The following is a 19,840-nucleotide window of genomic DNA, read 5'->3' on the forward strand; positions in this document are numbered from 1 at the left end:
AAGATCCAAGTGAGTTCAGTGAAATCCATTCCATGTCAAACAAGTTTATGTTTGATTCTCATATGAAATCTCATATGTACGTCGCTTTGGATAAAAGCGTCTGCCAAATGGGAAATTGTAAATTGTAAATTGTTGATTCTCACTCACTTCAATCATGTTCAGTAATGATAGAACATTAATTTCCAATGCTGTAGATACTGGATATACAGTAAGAACTTTACTATAGCTTAAGATTTTCAGATGTTGAAAATGCTCCACCACCTGAATTGAACTGAACCCATCCCTGATGCCAACTAAACAAAAATGGTTTGAATGAAAGATTATTTTCGGACTGCAGGCCTAAAATGTAAAGTCACTGCAGCATTTCGAGGAGGCACATGGCAGACCTCTTGTATCTTAACCTTAAGGAACTTAGCAGCTTAGTTATATTAACAGGAAGTAAACTTCAGTAGCTTCTCGGTGTCAGCTTTGATTTTTCAGTGCAACACTGTCTGCTTGCTTGCCAGGCTTACTGTTAATGGCTTACTCAGTGTCACCTCGAAAAGCTAGAGGGACAGAAAGGGAACATCCTTGATCCTCCCAGCACAGGGAATTGGTCCAGGATCGACCTCTCTAATAGCTCATCAGATGGGCTGTGCTCTCCTCTGACGTCTCCCTACAGTGTTGTAATACAGCCTGTGAAAGTCTGTGCCTGTATTCACAGTCACAGAATAAGAGTGTTGATGTAAGACTACTTTCACCTTTCCAAGGGGTGATATCAAGGGTGGATGAAGGGGAAAGGCTTCCACTCATTAACTATAGATTTTACAGAACTAAAAAGCTGTTTTGCTTCATACACTACCAGTCAAAGGTTTGGACACACCTGATTAAATGTTCTATGTTTTTCATTCTCTTAAAGCCATTTTAGATCATAAGATAAAGGCTTATGCTTAAATTTGTTTCTTAGACAAATAAAAATAGTGAAGTTGATGCCTATGTATGAATTTCTTTCCAAAGCCTTTGCCTTTCCATCAAGGCAAAGGGCGGCTACTTTAAAGAATCTAAAATATAAGATAGTTTTGATTTGTTTGACACTTTTTTGGTTACTGCATAATTCCATTTGTGTTATTTCATAGTTTTGATGTCTTTACTATTATTCTAAAATGTGGAAAATAGTAAAAATAAAGACAAATGTGGTGTGTCCAAACAGTTGACTTGCTCACCAAACCCCTTGTTCAACTGGTACAAAATACCCAGTGAATATCATGGACAATCATGGCCATCAGTAGTTCTAGATGAACGCTGCTTTATTTTTAACCCTTGTTTTTTGAATACAACCATTGGCTGACTAAACACCTATCCTGTATCTTCCACATTCTCCAAGGTCTTTTTAACTCTTATAATGCCAAGTCCTTATATCTGTTAAGTAACCAAAGCGCTGCAACATGGCTGATACTGGGGCTGAGGAGCAGGCGTTTCTGCTGTGGTGGTGAAGCTGAAAAAGGGCAGCAGAATCTCTGTTGCGTTACAAGATCAAGGTTAGGCATCAATCACCTATAGAATAGTACCCATATAAATGTAAGGGGGCGGGGGGGTTATCAATCAAACGTTACCATGGCAACTGTACTGTCCCCAAGGGGAAAGGGGCTGAAGGACTGACAATTAAGCATCCTCTGCTACACTTGTGCGAGGCTTCGGAGAGCTTAAAAGCCCTGGCTGTCGTGGCAGTGGAGGGTCGGGCTGCTGCAGCTCTGATGTTAAGAATAGGACGGGGGGGGGGGATGCATTACCTCTTCCCTCTCTGTCTGTTTATATCTCTCTACCTCGCAGCATGAAGAGCCAGGAGGGTCAGAGTGGAATATTAATGTGGAAAAATGAATAATTTTGAGACAAGTGTATCTATGGCCAGTGAAGTAGCCTGTGCTTTTATCTGGCAATAGGCTACATGTGCAAAACCTGAAACAGAATATATGCTGCACCTGTGAACAAACTGTACATCTAACACATCTACTGCTTTAATGATAAGACTGCAGTAAAAGGAATATGTGATTTCATCATACATTTATTCATTATCATGTACAAATTGTATTCCGGTGGTACAAAGCTGTTGTAAGACTCCAGTGCTCACCCTCCTGTTGTCTTTATTGCAGTAAAAAAAGGAAATACCAGCATGATCAAAGAGTCAAGAGGTACTTTGGCAAATATCATAAAGTATGTTTTAAGAAGGCAAGCAGACACCTTGAGCAATGTAATGTGAGGGGAGAAAACGGCGCAAAAATATCAATGAGCGGCTTCAATCGACACTCATTATAAAAGAATAAAAATTCATAAAAATATTTATTTATTTTAAACAATACACACTTAAAATTAGTTGATAGAGGAAGAGCCTGGGTTTTCTTCCTTTCTTCATCATTACACAACCTGCAAGGTATATACTCACAGTTTGTATGGATATTGCAATTCTGTGTCTGTGTGAGCGTAGGGTGTTTTTGTATGAAATAAACTGCATGTATTGTGCATGTATGTATACTGGTATATCAACTCATGTCTGCAAATATGTGTATAGATTCCATTTCATATCCAAGAACTGTGACCCCATTCCTACCACTGACTCAAGTGAATAAAACAGGTGGGGGGGGGATGGAGGGGGGGAGGGGGGGACAACACAAAGACGTTTGGCAAAAACTGTCATGGTTCCGGAGAGATGAGGACGTGGGTGAGCAATGAGTCAATGTGACGCAGCCTGCGAATATTTCTCCATATATCCTGTTTTTGTTCAGTTTTCAGGGTGTGAGACCAAAACTCTGTCCTCGTAAACCATACCCCAGACTGTACACAGAGGGGGAGGGGGGGGGGGGGAGGGGGGGATGGAGGAGATGGAGCAAGCAAACGAGTAACAGAACAAGAGACAGAGAGAGCCAAAGAAGGAAGTGTAGTCGAGTAGTGAGGTGTCTAGTTCGTAGTTTAGAGTGGCTTGTGGCTGCAGAGTGTCTCTGACAGTCTCTCTATGACAGGGTGACAGATGGGTGATGGGGTTGGGGTCGGGATTGGGGGTGTGGTAGGGTGGGAAGGGGGTGGGGGGTTAGGGAGAGTGAAGACGGGTGGGGAGCTGGAGGGGTAAAGGAGGACAGAGGGGAAACTAGACTTCACTTCTCCCCTCTTGTCTCATTTCAGAGGTATTGTTGTAAAAAGTGCAGCAGCATTATCTCGTAGTGCTCTCCGGACTCAGGGCAACGGATACTGTGTCGCTCGTTGGGGTAGACCTGGAAAAATAAAAACACAACAATCAATTATCAATTTACTAAAATGACTAAACTTACTTAGTGCACTACATGTATGTATCCTAATAACTAAATTAAACATCACACTGGTCTAAGCTGATATACTCAAAACATTTACTAAGCAGTAAGGTTGTATGAAATTTCAGACAGCCAGAGTTTAATACATCTGCTGGCTTTTGTAAGATATTTGGAGTGCAAAATCTAACTTCATACACATGTTATTGAGATATCAGTAAGACATCAGTTCATCAGAGATATGTCCATATGTCTGAATCATTCTTAAGTAAATGATGTCAACCTGGCATAGAATGATGATATATGGCAAAATCAACAGAGGTGTTAGTGCATTGCGGAGAGTTTGTGACATTAACCTGAAGCTGGTAGGGCTTCCCAGCACGGATTATCTGTGACACTAGGAAATTGGTGTGGAAAAAGTGCACGTTCTCATCTAGGAATCCATGGAGAATCAGCAAACGGTTGGGCCTAGAATGACAAGGGTTAGGACGGTTATACAATAATAAGGTATACGGTGTCAGTGCCATTTCACGTTCATTATTCTTAAAATAACCTATGCTGCCCCAAACTGCAGTTCCTATTCATTAATCTGTTGTTGATGAGAAAAGGCAAAGACCTCACTGATTGAGAGCCATTTATAGAAGTGAGAAATACTGTAGCTGCAGGGACTCAGTGACTTGCTGAGAGCTGATCAGCACTCTGAGGCTTAACTTTACAATCCAAGAGCAGTGCTGCGACATGCCGTGTGTAAAGCCCTCAGGGCCTCCGTCTCTAAACACTGAGGCTTGACTTAGCCTGCCACCTCTAATTTTATTATTTTCACCTCTGCCACAGATTTGATTAACCACATAGGAAAAAAAAATCTGAAGCGTTGTTTGCTTGCTTACACAGCAACGAAACTATCACACTCTTAAATAGATGAAAAAAAAAATCTGTTGTCATGTAAACCTATGTAAACTGATAACTAACATTCCCTTAAACATAGACACATAGGCATGGGAAAACACTGAGTTACTCCCAGTTCAAGAAGTCTTTATTCTCATTATTCATAAGTCTAATTTCAGGCCTGGGGTGCCAATAAGCCCATATCATGACCCTCATCGAGGACACCAAGGGTTTTAGAGCGTGCACATGAAACTCAAGACAACTGCAAGTCTTATATAGGACTTTAAAATAGAATTACTAAGCCCTATGTTTGGCACAGAATGCCCAAATTGTTTCCTTGGTACGTTAATGTCAGACTGATTTCCACAGAATATGAAGCATGAATTTACAGGATATAGGCAGTAACCTGCAATCATGATCAAGCATGTAGAAATATCTATGCAGTTACCGTACACAAGGTTAAGTTAGTGTCAGACCGAAGCCAAAACATCTATGGAAAATTTCACAAGTTGAAAACACTAAACTCAAATCACTCAATTAAATCTCACTAGACTCTCACAGGCTCAAGAGTGACTCAGGTGAGCACAAATCAATATCATTGTTTTTTTTCACTATTTGAAACACACTGAGCTCATGTGAGTGTGTGTACTGACTCGCTGGGCAGCTTGTCGACGTGCAGCGCCACAGATCCCTCCTCGTAGCCCTGCTGGTTGTTCTCAGGCACGTCCATGTAACGCTCTGTGTAGCCCGTGTCGTACGCCATCCACACAGTCACTGGGGCGCCGGCAATAGCCACCTGGGAGGGAAACACAATGTGCTCAGATGGAACAGAATGGAAAATAAAGAATAGAATATTTGGAAATGGAAATTTGTCATTTGACAGAGTAACCCAGTACAGAGATATAATTTTGGGCATCCGGGTGGCTCTAAGTCTCTCCTAGTCTTTCCTGTCTCTACTTTGAACCATCTAATGAAGTCAAAAATGTCAAAAAAAAGAATCTGTAAAAATGTTGAATTAATTTCAAAGAAAAGAAATCTGTATTTTGATTTTATGGTTCAAATGCACGTGTTTTGGCAAAGACGGACATTGGTAAAAAAATAAAAAATGTAAAAAAGTCAAAGCTATGATGCTGTTTATTGAATTAGGGCTAGTAGCACTAAAGCGTTATCCAACACAGACACCATGTGGATGTAAGAGGCAACTGCATCACAAGTCCAGTTACAGGACTGCATAATTTTCCAGGAATTATACAGTTAATTCTCAGTTCACCAACAGGCAAAGGATTCTTGCACAACAGTCATCTAAGTTCATGGAAAATGCATTCACCGATGACAGAGTGATATAAACTACACTGTTATTTTTGGCTGAGAGGAGACAGCAGAGAATGAAGTGAGTCTATGGCAAAAGGATAACAGGGAGGGCTGAAGGACGAGAAGCATTTTTCCTTCTTGATGGAAAACAGGAGTGTTAGCCTCCTCACCTTGAAGACGTTGGGTCTCTGGATGAGGCCCATGAGGGAGAGGAAGCCCCCGTAGGACCAGCCGTGGATGGCAACACGGCTCAGGTCCACAAAGTTAAACCTCTCTGCCACATACTGCAGCCCCTCCACCTGGTCTTCAATCTCCACCTGGCCCTGAAGAGGCAGATATGAGCAAACAGGCACAGACAAATGTAGGACATAATGATGTTTCACTACATGGAACTATGATCCAGGTAAAAATGTGTTATTTAGCGTAACCACAGAGGGGAAAACGTCATACTGGACTCTTTCTTTACCATTTTGTTTTTCAGCGCTCCTTCAAATTCCAGGCCCCTCTGACAGGATCCCCTCCCATCAATCACAACCACAGCGTAGCCCAGAGAGGCCAGCGTGTTCAGACGGAGGTACTTCATCCCCTTGAAGGAGTTGTTAACCAGCTGGACCTGGGGACACACACACAAAAAAGGTATTTTCAACTCTTACCCCAAGTCTTCTTTATCCAAACAGCAATACAGGTTTCTAAGCTCCATTTAGTGAATACAAAAGGATGGCAGTTGCCATAATGAGACTTCAATGAGACATGATACCATATGATCACATTACAGACCCTGTGTAGACCGTTTTAACCACCAACCTGTGGGCCTCCATACACGAAGAGGACAGTAGGGTGTTTCCTGCCAGGTTGCAGGTTGTGAGGCTTGTACACCATCCCATACAGCTGGAAGCCCGACTTCCCTGGGAAGTCGAAGATCTCTGGCGGATTGTAATCTCCTGGGCAACCTGGAAGACACACAAACAAACGTGGTTCTTTAGAACTCAATGGTTAGGCATGGTGCCAACACTGCCAGGGCTTGTGGTTCGACTCCCAGTGGAATCACGCATGCTAAAAAACAATCAACTCTGACACAAAGCCCTCATGATGACGTACGTGGCCGAGCAACACATTATCTGATTGCAGTCAGGATAGTCTGGAGGACGCCAATGTAGATCGAACTGACCGTCCTTGATCTAATCAAAGCCAGACTTCAACTTTCCCCAACAGAGTTGGCTCTATTGATTGTTCCAAAAATAAAACCACAGATAGCTGGGCAACCTTCACATTTGGCCCGACTCCTCTTATGGCAAACTCAAAGAGCCCAATTATGTAAATACAGACTGATTCATTTTGAGGAGTTTGCTTGATCAACCCCACGGTTAAAGAGGGAACCAGGTCCAATGAATTGATTGTATTACGAAGTGTGAGCCAGGTCTCACTCCCACTCAGTGTCTGAAATTAACTTGTTGCCTCATCTGCCAAGGACTGGTAGGCTAAAAAAAAAAATGACCTGCCAAGAATAATTTTCACTGTCCAAAATAATTAATATACATTTTTCATAGAAATATATCATCCTACCGATTTGCAATGCATTTTGCTTATAGAATCAGGTACTGGGTGTTAATTTCAAGCTTGCTCACTCACTTATACAATAGATCAAGTCTTTAATTCATCATGAAGTGCAACAGAACTTTATATAACTCAGGAATTCAAGAGTTATCATCTCAAGAATTAACTGGCCAGTGTGGCCAGTAAACCTTATTGATTTAAATTTCACCAGCCCTTGATGGATGTTAATTTTGGCCCTTGCTCCCACTCCCACAAAGTGCACCAAGACTGCATAACATTTAACTGTCTGGAACAAAAGATTTCTGGATGAAATCTTTGGTCTTTAATGATTTTCTGTTACCTTGGCTTACACAGTGATGCAGGCCTGGGAGGAACGATTAAATAATGTTGTGTGCCATGGGGGAGCCACAAATAAGTCTTGAGATGGTTAGAAATTTTGATCATCAAATAAACATTTAAAAAACATTTCTTGCTTACATGAGGACCACAAGGTGGTGACAGATACTTTCTATATGCTACCAACTAGGGAAGGTGTATCATAAGCCCTTTGTAGCTTTGTCCTATGTTGTTATTATTATTGTAGATGCATTCCAAAGCCACAAATATCATAAAGGGTCCAGGAGTAGTGCCTCCTGTACACCAGAATTTACTGATGCTTTTACGATTTTTCCATTAGTTTGTTATATACAATAAACAAAAACGGGGTTGAACATTTCATTGATCATGTTAAGCAGGTTTTTTTTGTTTGTTTTCTTACACAGCTGCATCAGGAAAATACATACACTGGTATATTTCAAGCTCCCTTTTGCTGCTATGTTTGGAAAGATTGTGAGAAGTCGGTCTCTCTCTTGGTTCAAGACACTGGGATTTACCACTGAGCCTGTGGGAGGTGCTGTAGGTCTAATTCAATGAAACATCTGTGCTGGGAGGTGACCCACCCTAGATAATGCAATAGGGGATGTTTCCATCAGATCCTGTTTAAAGGTTAACAGGTTTCCTTACCTGGTGATTCCATCATGCTGGCCCAGAACTCGGGCACCATGTGCAGCGGGTCACCTTCTGAGCCAGTCAGCTTGTAGACGTGAACACAGGGGGGCGTGCTCACATTACTGTAGTGGCTGACAAACATGTCAAAGTTCTGCACAGAGTGAGAGGAGGGGAAGGGTGGAGAGATGAAAGGAACAAAAAAAATATCAGTGGTATAAAGAATAAGTACAGAATACAGGCAGTGATACATATAGAGAAAAAGGGAAGAAACAAAGGATGAGAAAAGGAGAAGAGGGGATGCCAAAAAAGCACAATGCCACACCACATCAAGTCCACGTTACAGGCCCCACACGTGCTATAAAAGTGATTATTCATTTTACATGGGGAATCACTATTTCAGTGATTTTTTTTTATGGTTAACGTTGTATTGGAAAAGTGAGATTGCTAAAAGCTACCACTGTAAAAGTTAAAATAGATGTACAAAATTATCAAAAAAAAAAATATAAATAAACATATTCAGTAAATCATATAAATAGGAACATTCACTAATTAATGCATGATGAATATGGCAATTCAGGAGTGAAATCCAGATCTACACAGATGAAGCTAGAATGGCTTACAGTGAATGTCCACTGACACCTCCTATTCATTTAAACGAGGGCACGCGTAGAAATTTTGTGGAAAGTGAAAGTCAAAGATTTGCAAGCATAGCGGCAAGGGAGAGCTGTCGAAAGTAGAGCTCAAGTCAAGTGAACTTTATGCAAATTTGCACCATCTGCAGCAAGCGTTGACAAATGGAATGCTGTCTGTTTGATTGACATCTGCTCATAAAACATCCTCGTCCAACTTCCACCTGTTTCACCGCAGAAAACAAAATCATAATGGAGGAGAAATTGATCCTTGCCGTCTCCAGTTTTCCCATTAGGTATGACGCATCTCTTTTTGAGCACAGGGACAAATTAAAATGTGCAGCAACATGGAAGAAATTGTGGGAGTGGATGGTGGGTGAAGACTGGAGAAACCGTACGAAATAAACACATCTCTTACGCAACTATAAGCTAAGTAGTGTTCAATCCAAATGTTATTTTTGGAACAGCCCGTTCACTGAATCACTGGCGTGGAACACCTGTTATCCAAATCACACAACCCCTGACGTAATATGAAGTCATTGTTTTCCAATAGTGCACCCGCCTGCCACCCCAACCAAGACCAGGTGGTCACACAGTATGACATGGAGTTGGACACAGTCAGGGTCTGGCCAGGTCTCCAACGCAGAGGAGAAAAGCTTCCACCTGACCCATTCTTGTTAAGATGCTTCAGTGGCAGGCTCTGATTCAGTGATCAGACAAGGACAAGAGAAATGTCTAATAGATGTGTAGTGTACCGTTAAATCTACTACACTCGGGCCAATCTGGAGTACAGGGCAAGTTAAATATAGATTTTGAGAATTACTGTTTTTTTCCTCCTCAAAGATTTTTTCTTATTTTTTGTTTCACGTTTGCTGGATGAGCTGACATGCAGACAGACAGATAAATACACGGTTGGGTGGATAGATGGATGGACTGACTGAATGTGAATAGCTTACATGCGTTTGTGGATGAGCAGAAAAAACAGATGGATGTCTTTACCTGGCTAACAGAGCAGCTATGAGAGAATCCAGGCTTGGTCAGTCTGACCACATCTCCAGGCGACTCGTAGCTCGCCACGTACAGGTGGTGCTCCAGAGGAGTGTCCCTGGTGCCCTGGAAATACACCAGCTTTGTCGCCTCGTTCACCCAGATCTAGCAAGGGAGAGGGGGGAGAAAACGGAGAAAGATGGAAGGTGGGGTGGGGGGCAGAAAGAAAGGAGATAATAGGATTGAGGCCCTGAAATAAGAGTAATAGGAACTAAGAGAGATAACAATGAAAAGGACAGACTATTTTAAGGGACCATCAGTAGGGCTAGAAGGGATAAGGTACATATATAAGGAAGATCAGAAAATATAATTAAACTATTGAAACATCTATAAAGCACGTGTCAGCTGACTGACAGGGCTGATCCTTGCCATTTGGAAACCAGACCATTTAAAATTTGGATATTCAAAACTGTATGGGGTGCTTTCACTTGCTTCATTTTGCATAACAGTTGAATTAAACACATTACTAGGAGGGATGCAAAACAGTTGCCACAGAACGACGATAGAGGGCTGAAGTGACAAAAAGGTATATATTGTATCCAGCTTTGACTAACCTTGGATCCATGTCTTGCCAGCACTTCCCACTCCCCACTGGTCAATGTAACCTCCTCCTTGATTGCACATTTGAAGTCTCCTGGAAAAGACAGATAACAGAATCAACATGCGCCTTGACATACCCAACACTGTGACATAAATCCTAACAAATAAGCCCTCGGATGAGATAAAAATACCATTAGCTTTCAAAAATTACAGAACAATGATTACTGGGATGGATACTTTCACATAAATGCAGAGGCATGTCCCGGTCTCTTACCCTCTATGTGTTGGTAATCTCCTGCCCAATGGTAGCAGCCCGGTTGTAACAGGGATGTGATTTTATACAGATGGCTGAAGCCCGTTTTAGACTCATTTACCCAAATGAAAGTGAACTCATCTTCTGTCGTTTGAATAAATGGATAGAAAATATCATGAACCTGTGGAAGAGGGGGAGAAACAGTCAATTATTACTGAGGTAAAATACTACTCTAAAGATATTACAAACTGCACATCTCTTCTCATGTTTTGGTCACAAATCAAAATATTTTTTTCCTACAACCATTTCGAACCAAGACATAAATGTGTCCCGGCATGCTTTCCTCACAAACAATAATCCCAGCCCCTTTCTTTGCCCTCCCCCCTTCCTCACCAAGAAAATCATTTCTGCTCAAAACTATTTGGGACTATGACATTACTTGCAGTCCTCTTTTTTTGTTAAATCATAGATAAGACTAGGAATGCATCGATCATAATCGGCTGATAAAAATTTCTAAACAGATCATCAGTGATCAGACGATCACTGTTTAAACTGTCTGCCCAAAAACGTTTATACTTGTTATGCACTTTTAAATGATGTGCCGTTGTTAGTACAAAGTCTGGGTAAAATGCATAATTTCAGTCGGTGATCTGATTGGTGATCAGTCAATCACACTCTTCACAATCACAATTTTTTTTTTTTTTTTAAACAGCCTGGTCCGTGCATCCCTAGACAAGACTGCTCTAATGCCCCCTCTCTTCTTCTTCTCTCCTTTATTAGGTTGATGAAAGACATTTCTGCACTCCAGCCCACAGCTCTCACATTGATCCAGACGTCGGTGGTCTCTTCATAGATGATGTATGGCTGTGTGTTGCTGGGCAGGGCCTCCAGGCTGTCCTGCCTCTGAGCTGGGTCATCTGTGACCGGGATGAAGAGTGCTGGAGGCAGCAGGGCCAGCTGCAGTTTCCTCTGACTGCGGTCCAGCAGGACTGCCCAGCCACTAGGGGGACACAGAGAGGGGACGACACTCAGAAGGCTGCTTCATACTGAAAGGCCTAACCACTTTGAATAGGCTTTATTATGAAGCTGCTCAATTTTTCAGTTTCTGTGATACTCGGTTACGGTGCTATTGCCATGGGGCCACAATCAACAAGAGGCAAATTCAGTCAGTCAGGGGTGAGACACTTCACTCTTCTACACTGGTGTGCAATCCAACTTGGTTTACAGCACTTCTTAGTGGAAAATCCTTTTCTACAAATCATGTCTGTTCTTTATTGAGCAGCATCACAAAAACAAAGAAGTTATATTATTGGCTAAATGTAAATTAACTATGAATCTTCATACATTAACTGCATATTTTCACATAATTCCCACAATCCTCCTTACTTATCACCACAAAAGCACCGTGGGACTTACAGAATCTATACTTGTTTTAATCAGCATTGCCTACAGAGATAGTTTGTAAGCTGGGCTGTAGTTTCAAATTACCAAGTAACACCTCTGATTCCATATTTCAAACACTCTTGAGATTGCACAGGCCTTAACAAGCCCCACTTTGCCCTGCTGTGCAAAGGTGGCTATTAAATGTTAATTAGACGAAGGAATAAAAGCAAGAGTGTTCACTTCCTGCTGAGAAATGAAAAATGCATCAGCTCATGCCATACAAATCAAATTACACATCAGAGAAAATCTTTCATTCCATTAAAAACAAAGCAAAATCATAAACATTAACATCTCCTCAATCCATATACTTTTTAAAATGTTAAAGAGGAAATCATGTAGAAAAGGCTGCATCCACATGCATCTCAATTCATATGATAATCACAATATTAATTATTATTATTATTATTATTTATTTTGCATGGGAGTCAGAAGAGTGAAAGCTGTGACACTCACTATTTGCCGTCACTCGTCCATCCGGCCCTGGCGATGTATTCTGTCCCAGGAAACAGGGAGGTGAAGGGGACGACCAGCTCTTTATCTTGCGTGTTCATAATCTGTAGGGGCACACACACACATTTTAGGGACACCTAATAGGTATTCTGGAGAAGGGAGAGAGACGAGGAAAGGCGGTAAAAGGCTCTTACTCGTCCTTGATGGTCTGTCTTGATCTCTACCAGTTTAAGGGTGGCCTGGGGATTTTTGCTACCTGTAAATGAAGGAAAGATGTCAAAAATGTCAAATGGTTTAATAGGTTACCATCAGATCCAATTTACTGTTCTGAGCTTATAGCTTCCAGTAGGCGATTTAAAAGTTTTTCTACATTTCTCACCTGCACAATTTGTGACAGTATAAAAAGAACTCTGTGTGTGTGTGTGTGTGTGTGTGTGTGTGTGTGTGTGTGTGTGTGTGTACAGTATATGAGGATACACCGACCTGTACGGGGATATCTATATGCATCTGCCTTCCGCTCCTCCAGTGCCGGAGATGGAACATGAATAATCTCTACTTCCGTCTCATCCACCTCTTCATACAACAGGTACATGGTCTTCCCTCCATCAGGGTCTGACAATGGAAGGAGAAAAAAAAGACAATGTAATGAGTGTGACACAGGAAATAGCGTATGCACAACCCAAAAAGAACTTAATCTTCGGTGAGGGGTGAAATTGACAATGGAATACCTGCACACTGAATCATGCTGCCAGAAAGCTTTACTTTTGCAATATTTCAGCGCAATGTGGGTTTACCAAACAGCCAAACAGATAAAACTTTGCATAAGTAAAGATTCACTGTGTGGGTATTCCTGTGTTCATAAATGACAGTGTCCAACAACAGTTCATTACGACACACAGTGAAGACACACGTCACAATGTCTGTTAAGGAGAGTGTGTAAAAATGTTTCATTCATTTTTTTAGTTTTGGTGTGTGTGCGGCCATTTCTATGACGTAGTTTAAATAGTATGTCATGTCCTTGGTTTAATTCTTGTGTTTGCCATATTTTGTCATATTGTATCATTCCTGAATATCTAAGCAAATGGTCACTATAAAAACACAGAGAGGTAAGGGAAAGCAGGTATACACTCAACCCTCACTCGAGATGTAAATGATGCAAAACAAAACAAAAACTAAAAAAGTATTTTTAGAATGCTCAGGGACCAAATCAAAACTTGCAATAAAATGGTAATAATACTTTTTAATGAGTTAGCTGTACTCAAATGAGTGTGTATCTGATGTACAAATTACTGACCTTCTACTGCTGAGGGGCTCCACCAATAGCCAGTGAAACGGTCAAACTCTTCCTGGATGACAAATGTTGCTACACCCGCAGACTTGGGGTCCTCCTTAACATTATCCATACCTGGAACAGAAGGTATAGATGGAGTCAACAGGGAAAACAAGCTTTCAAGATTTCTAGAATGGAGATAAATGTATTCTATAAAATTACAATACAATTACATCTCAAAGTATTTTCTTTTCATGCAGTGTGAAATGGGATAATGATGAAAGAGACAAGGAGAATTGGAATCATCCAATACCGAAACCAAACTAATCTATTCCACCATTTATCCCTTTACACTGAGTCTCATAAAAGAGCATATTAAAGCGATTCAAAACAAACCCAGAGCCTTCAGACCTTTGTGGCAGTAGGTGAGCCTCCTCTCCTCGCCAGTCTTGATGTTGGCCATCCACAGGTCATTATTGTTGATGAAGGCTATGAAGTCAGGGTCTCCGGGGCAGATCTTGGGGTCCATGCGAGTGCCTGAGCACTGGGTCTTGATCTCCACAGGCTTTAAAGGAGCAGACTGCTAAAACCAACAGACACACTCTCAGTTGAAGGGGAAGAGAAGAGGGCACTTGGATGTAAAGACCAAATTCATACAAACATGGTGTGAATGCAAACAGTCCCACTAACACAAACTGGGTATGATTGGAGGCATGTCATTGATGATAGATGTGGGCAGACGTTGGACTGGTCAATTGTGAATGAATAAATAAGATTAGCTATGTCCAAGATAAAAACAAGACTTACTGCTTGCTTAGTGGAATGCTTGGAAAGCGCTTTTACCAATATACTCATTATCTCCTCTAATCTCATTTCTCCAACCCAAACTGTTTGTGTGGGCAAGTCCTACACACAAATCAGTTGTCCATAAAATATTGGCTGTGACAGATCTGTGAAATCCACACAAGAATATTATGTGATGGTAGTAAACGTCTTGCTTCGCCCGTTTGTTCAATCAAAACAATTGTCCTTTCTTGTTGAAATAATTTCAACATCCTCTGAGATCCTATAGAGCAACACACATCCCAATAAAAATATGCATAAAATATATAAGATACAAGATAAGACTTGGCACATCGGAACTCACCCTTCTTACTAAGGTAGAGAATTTACAAACGGTGGACAAAATAACAGCAATACCACATGAAAAAGCACTTTACTAACTTGGAAGTAGCTAAATCAAAATTACAAAAGCAGATACATAAGCGAGTCATATTAAGTCGAATGACAATTAGCAGTATGTATCAGCTTTATCTGACAATCACCCATTTTTTCTGTGACTTTTCAAAGCACCAGGAAGCAACCAACAGAGTTCCAAAGAGGCCAAATAGTCAGTGGCTGAATTGCAGGTGCATCTGTCACAAAAACTGCAACATTATTTAACCTGGTAAGCGTAACGTGGTAACAGTCTCAAAACATCAACACACAAAGATGCATGACTTGGTGTAAGGAGCATGAAACCTGGTTATATGGTCTGATGAGTTGTCTTTCACCCCTTTTCTACATCCTGATGGGTTTACATTTGGAAAGAGCCAAAGGACGCATTCAACCCACAATGTCTGTTGCCAACTGTTAAACATGGTGGTTGATATGTAATGGTATTAAAAGACATTTAATACTTGAACATTTGGATTTAGGACAATGAACCGCAAAGCAACACAATTTTATGCAGACAAAAAAGTGCATTAATTCTGTTAAAAATTAATGGCCTACACTACACTGAGAGTCAAAGGAACCATATTGCACTGATGCAAATCGCTAAGACCCACACAGCGATCAGCAGCAAGAGCACAGCTGTCACCAGACCTGCTTGGTGACGTCCTGTGTTTCCTCGAATTCTTGCCAAATAATTAATTGCCAGTGGGGCAAACCGGTGACACTGACCTAATGGGCGTATTCAAAGTACCAGTACCAGGACCGGTACACAGGAATCCTGAGCTGGCTGACCATTACATTGCTCTGATTTACATCTGCCATGAGCATCTAAACTGAAGACAAAGAAGAGCAGGGTACTCACGATGAAGCCATTGTTGCCTCCGTCCTGACAGTAGAAGAGGCTGTTGCTGGCCTGGAAGAGGAACAGGCCCGTCTGGGCGTGGTAGTCATAGGAGGTGATACCAAATGCTCCCAGACGTTTACGCTCTCTCAGCAACTCCTCTTCTCGGGAGTAGGCCCCCTGGTGTGGTGTGGCCTTAGAGGAGGGATTAGAAGAGGGATTCAAATCAGACACACAATATAGCATGAATTCCCAATTTTCTTATATAATTTTGAAATCTAAATAAGGGTTAGCCTCATTCTCCTTACTGTGCTGTATGTAATATGATAGAACCGTATTCAACTGAACCAACCCCCCTGATCAAACAGCAGTCCAGGTTCATATAAAGGTTGTACTGTACAAACATTCCTCTCATAGCTTATACCAGCCTTGCTCAAACTTTCAGGTTTCAGAGCGTACCTCAGGGACTAGCCACAAATGATACTGCTACACCTGCAGAGACCGCTTATCTCAGAACGAAACCTGGTTTACAGTAAAACTAGAAAAAAAAGTAAGCAAATCTTTACAGAGGAGTGCTCAACAATGTTTGAGAAACACTGTCCTATGTTGTTTAGTAATGGTACAGCAGGAGCAGAGAGAGAGAAGACGTTCACCTGGAAGTGATCCAGCATCTGTTTCCACGACAACACTAACAGGGCCTCTTTCCGGATCTTCTTGGGGATTTCTGAGTAGAGTAATGAGTTCTCTCTGCTTCCATAAGGCATTCCTGATAAGCACATAGGAAAGAGGTGAAGACAACTTCAACAACAAAAAAAAAAGAGGCTTGTAGCTGGAAAAGGAGAAATTAAACGCAGTCGTTTTCTTGTCATGAGGCAGCCATATTTCATTGCCTTGAGCAGTGGACATGATTGGGATCAGGTGGAGGCCGGGGAGGGGGGGGAGGGGGGTGTAAATAGCAAATACAAATCATGAGTTGATAAAGGGAATCTTATGTGCCATCAGCGAGCAACAGTCAGCTTACCGAGGTAGTACAACCGATGGGAGTGGGGACCATTCTCATCCTTCTTCTGCACAAACTGGAAGTCATGGGGGGCCTTGTTGGCAATCATGCCCGAGTACTTCCTGCTACAGTGGATGATGTCACGGAGGCCGTCCCAGGAGTGCTTCTCCACATAGAACTGAGACGGGACATCCTCCATCTCCACCACCTCTGTGCTGTCCGAAAGGCCGTCCACAGCCGTCATGCTCACTGTCACACAGCTGCATGGTGACATTAAACATGTAAACATACACTTGCACATTTCTTTCATGGCGTCATATATAAATTTAAAAAACTATGTGCAGACATCTGTCAAAGAGGGGATAATTCCATCTTCCTCAGCATCAAAAATTGTTTAAAAATGCATGAGCGGGTATCATACTGTACCTTTTCCAGATACCCTCTGTATTGTCAGAAAGCTTGACCTTCTTGACTCTATGCATTCACTGGTCAACACACCTCACTCAGACTCTTCAACCTATGAACAGAGACAAAGTCAAGTACTAAGATCATTCAAAATTCAAAAATATTTCACCCACAGGCGTTAAGAGATAGCAACACCAAAGATGGTGCGGGTGAGGGGACCTGGATTCTGAATTATGGATGCTATGGACACACGCTAGCTGTGCACTAAATTATGAGCCTCCTTGCTCTACTGATAATCTCTACAATATTCATAAGCGGGGATAGAATCTACAGGTCAATGTGTGCTGCACTCCGTTTTTCAATCAATCCTCAGACTAAAAACATACTGATCAAAAATGTGTATAACACAGATGCGGAGAAAACACAAATACTTAATTCTCACTTAACATATGGACTTGGGCACATTCAGTTGTGGACTTCAGAACTACAGCCTAGAGCGACAAATGTTCCTGAGGCTCATTATTCCTGTTGACTCTCTTACATATTGTCTTTGGCCGCACAGAAACTGGATCAAATTGTTCTGTTTCATTCCACTGACAGGTTTCTAAGTACACAATAATGCAGTAAAAATCTGGTTTCACTGGCATCCTGGTGACTCAGTGGGCTAAGGCATGTACCATGTAACTGTGATGTCCTGGGTTTGAATCCGACAAAGGACCTTTGTTGCAGGTCATCTCCCTCATGACATGAAATTACATCATGACATCAAATAAACAACAAAAATGCCACACAAAAAAAAAATCTTAAAAAAAAAAACCTGTTTTCAGAGCCCTAGTGAAGGAAGACTGCAGAGGTTAAGGAAATACTCAATATTCCTTCCTTGAAATCTGCATATTAGAGGAATGGAGGAAACCCTTATTATCCCAAATGTGGTAGAAGCTGCTACAGTATTTCCTACAGATTATCTGTGTCGGTAAGACGCAAATAGCAGTGGAAATGACTTCATACACGCAACAAATTAAGTGCTTTTCATGTTATGGTGTTAGTTTTGGAAATATATTTGTGGTGGGCTCTGATATTGTGGTGAGGCGCCACATAAGTATAACAAACACTGAGCTCACGGTAAGCAATAGAACACACTCAATGAAGGCAACGCAGTAGTACTTAAAAAGAGTAAATATGTTGATGATGATGTACAATAATGCCTTAGTTAACGCTCACCTAAAGCCCTTTGTAAATCACCAGCCCCATGAAGAGTCGAGTCAACAGTATTACAGAGAGGTCAAGCGGTCAACTGGGACCTGACGGAGACAACTGGGTGAGGACTGGACCGAGGGACTTATGAATGGGGAATAACCAAATATAAATCTGACAATTCATCTGGAAAACAGGAAGTGTAACTATCCTACTGACTGTCCGCTGACAAAAAGCTCCCACTAATATTCAACTTTAATTCAACATGGCCCGTATCTTATTGTGTCAAATATGTGTTGAAATTAACAAAAATATATGCCAATTTATACACATTGTAAGGCCCAATCAGTTTAGTTCCCAAATTTTAGTGGATTGCTTGATAGCCTTTAGCAAGCTAGCTATGTGGGTGGGGAACAAATAGAGTGAAATCGTAAATGACCGGTCCCGTTAATGTTAACAGTTACGTTAGCTAGCTTACAACGAATCTTTGTTCTCGAATTTCAGCTAGTCAGTCACACTGGCAGAAACACCGGCAAAATATATTTACAATGTCTCCATTTCAGCCGGTGCTAGTTACATTGTAGCGGTCATTAACGAAACTCAAACCTGTTACAATATAACAACATCAAACGATATCAATGTAAAACACAAAGCTTGGTAAGATACATTGTGACATGACAGCTCTCCCCTGTCAATTTCGCTTTCCAGCTAGCTAGCTAACGTTAACCTGGCTAAGAGCTAGCTAGCAGCTAGCTAATGGCTACTGGTTTCCTTTAAAAACAGACACTTAGGCGAACGTCCCTAAGAAACAAGCCAAAGTAGGGGAAATACTTACCAATCTGGCCACTGTTTCTTTTACCAACAGTCCTAAGCTTTACTAGCTTGGTGTCAATAAACAAATTTTGCAAGAGCTAAAGGTTGTATCCATGGCCCAGAGTGGCCAGACGCAAAATGTAGCTTGCTTTCAGATCGGGGAGAAACAGGAGGAACCTTCACCCTGGTGGCTGACGCATCGGCACTTTTTCAGGGCCGCACTGCCGCTCCAGGGAGGCGTCAGCGGCAGTCAGTGCTGCGCAGTATGTGGCAGGAAGGTTCATCATAGTCAAGTGTCGAGATCAAGAATTTATGACTTCAACTTAATATTTAATAGATTGTGTGTAATCGTTTCCTGAAGATACCTTATTGCTTACCAATCTTCCTTCCGTCTTCTGGTAAATATGCTTGACATTTACTGTTCTGTTAAGATACTACCGTCAAAATAGGGATGAGGAAACAAAATAGTGGAAAATCTAACTCCCGTTACCAATAACTGAAGGTGGTGTCCAAAGGCCCTGAACATTTCCCTTACCACAGAGCTCTTTTAATCAAACCCATGTATCAAATTTATTCGTGCATTAATGTGCCTGTCTGCAAGTCAGCTTAGAAGAAATATACACACATTTACTGAATATTAATATTTCCAACACTACAAATGACAAAGATTCAACTGTTTGACATGTTCACATTCCAATATGACTTTTCCATAAAAGCATAATTATGCT

General features: G+C 41.5%; 1 protein-coding gene across 3 annotated transcripts; it reads right to left on the bottom strand.

Moving 5' to 3' along the window:
- Positions 1–2,025: 2,025 nt before the first annotated feature.
- LOC139909278 (dipeptidyl peptidase 9) lies at positions 2,026–19,261 on the bottom strand. 3 transcript variants are annotated; one of them, XM_071896295.2, is made up of 21 exons: positions 19,135–19,261; positions 17,127–17,217; positions 16,722–16,960; positions 16,354–16,466; positions 15,722–15,895; positions 14,056–14,224; positions 13,669–13,779; positions 12,858–12,986; positions 12,569–12,630; positions 12,378–12,478; positions 11,304–11,481; positions 10,503–10,662; positions 10,243–10,322; positions 9,641–9,793; positions 8,028–8,163; positions 6,276–6,421; positions 5,938–6,084; positions 5,642–5,794; positions 4,814–4,956; positions 3,632–3,743; positions 2,026–3,242 (listed from the first exon to the last, which is right to left on the bottom strand). In XM_071896295.2, the coding sequence occupies exons 2-21, from the start codon at positions 17,180–17,182 to the stop codon at positions 3,150–3,152; spliced, it is 2,655 nt and encodes an 884-aa protein (XP_071752396.1). In that variant the 5' UTR covers positions 17,183–17,217; positions 19,135–19,261; the 3' UTR covers positions 2,026–3,149. The 3 variants fall into 3 exon arrangements, with proteins under 3 accessions (XP_071752396.1, XP_071752395.1, XP_071752397.1); XM_071896294.2 differs by having other exon boundaries at positions 14,056–14,227; XM_071896296.1 differs by lacking the exons at positions 2,026–3,242; positions 3,632–3,743; positions 4,814–4,956; ... (6 more) ...; positions 10,503–10,662; positions 11,304–11,481 and having other exon boundaries at positions 12,377–12,478.
- Between the last annotated feature and the right edge of the window lie 579 nt (positions 19,262–19,840).

This window comes from Centroberyx gerrardi, chromosome 13 (genome assembly GCF_048128805.1).
Source record: "Centroberyx gerrardi isolate f3 chromosome 13, fCenGer3.hap1.cur.20231027, whole genome shotgun sequence".
Lineage (NCBI taxonomy): Eukaryota > Metazoa > Chordata > Actinopteri > Beryciformes > Berycidae > Centroberyx > Centroberyx gerrardi.

Bases quoted from the DNA above. Each gene is read 5' to 3' on its own strand.
- LOC139909278 (XM_071896294.2), bottom strand. From the start codon at position 17,182: ATGCATAGAGTCAAGAAGGTCAAGCTTTCTGACAATACAGAGGGTATC. The intron at 16,467-16,721 runs GTAAGCTGACTG...TGTGCTTATCAG, and splicing joins CCATCGGTTGTACTACCTCG to GAATGCCTTATGGAAGCAGA. The intron at 6,422-8,027 runs GTAAGGAAACCT...TGTGTCTTCCAG, and splicing joins CAGCATGATGGAATCACCAG to GTTGCCCAGGAGATTACAAT.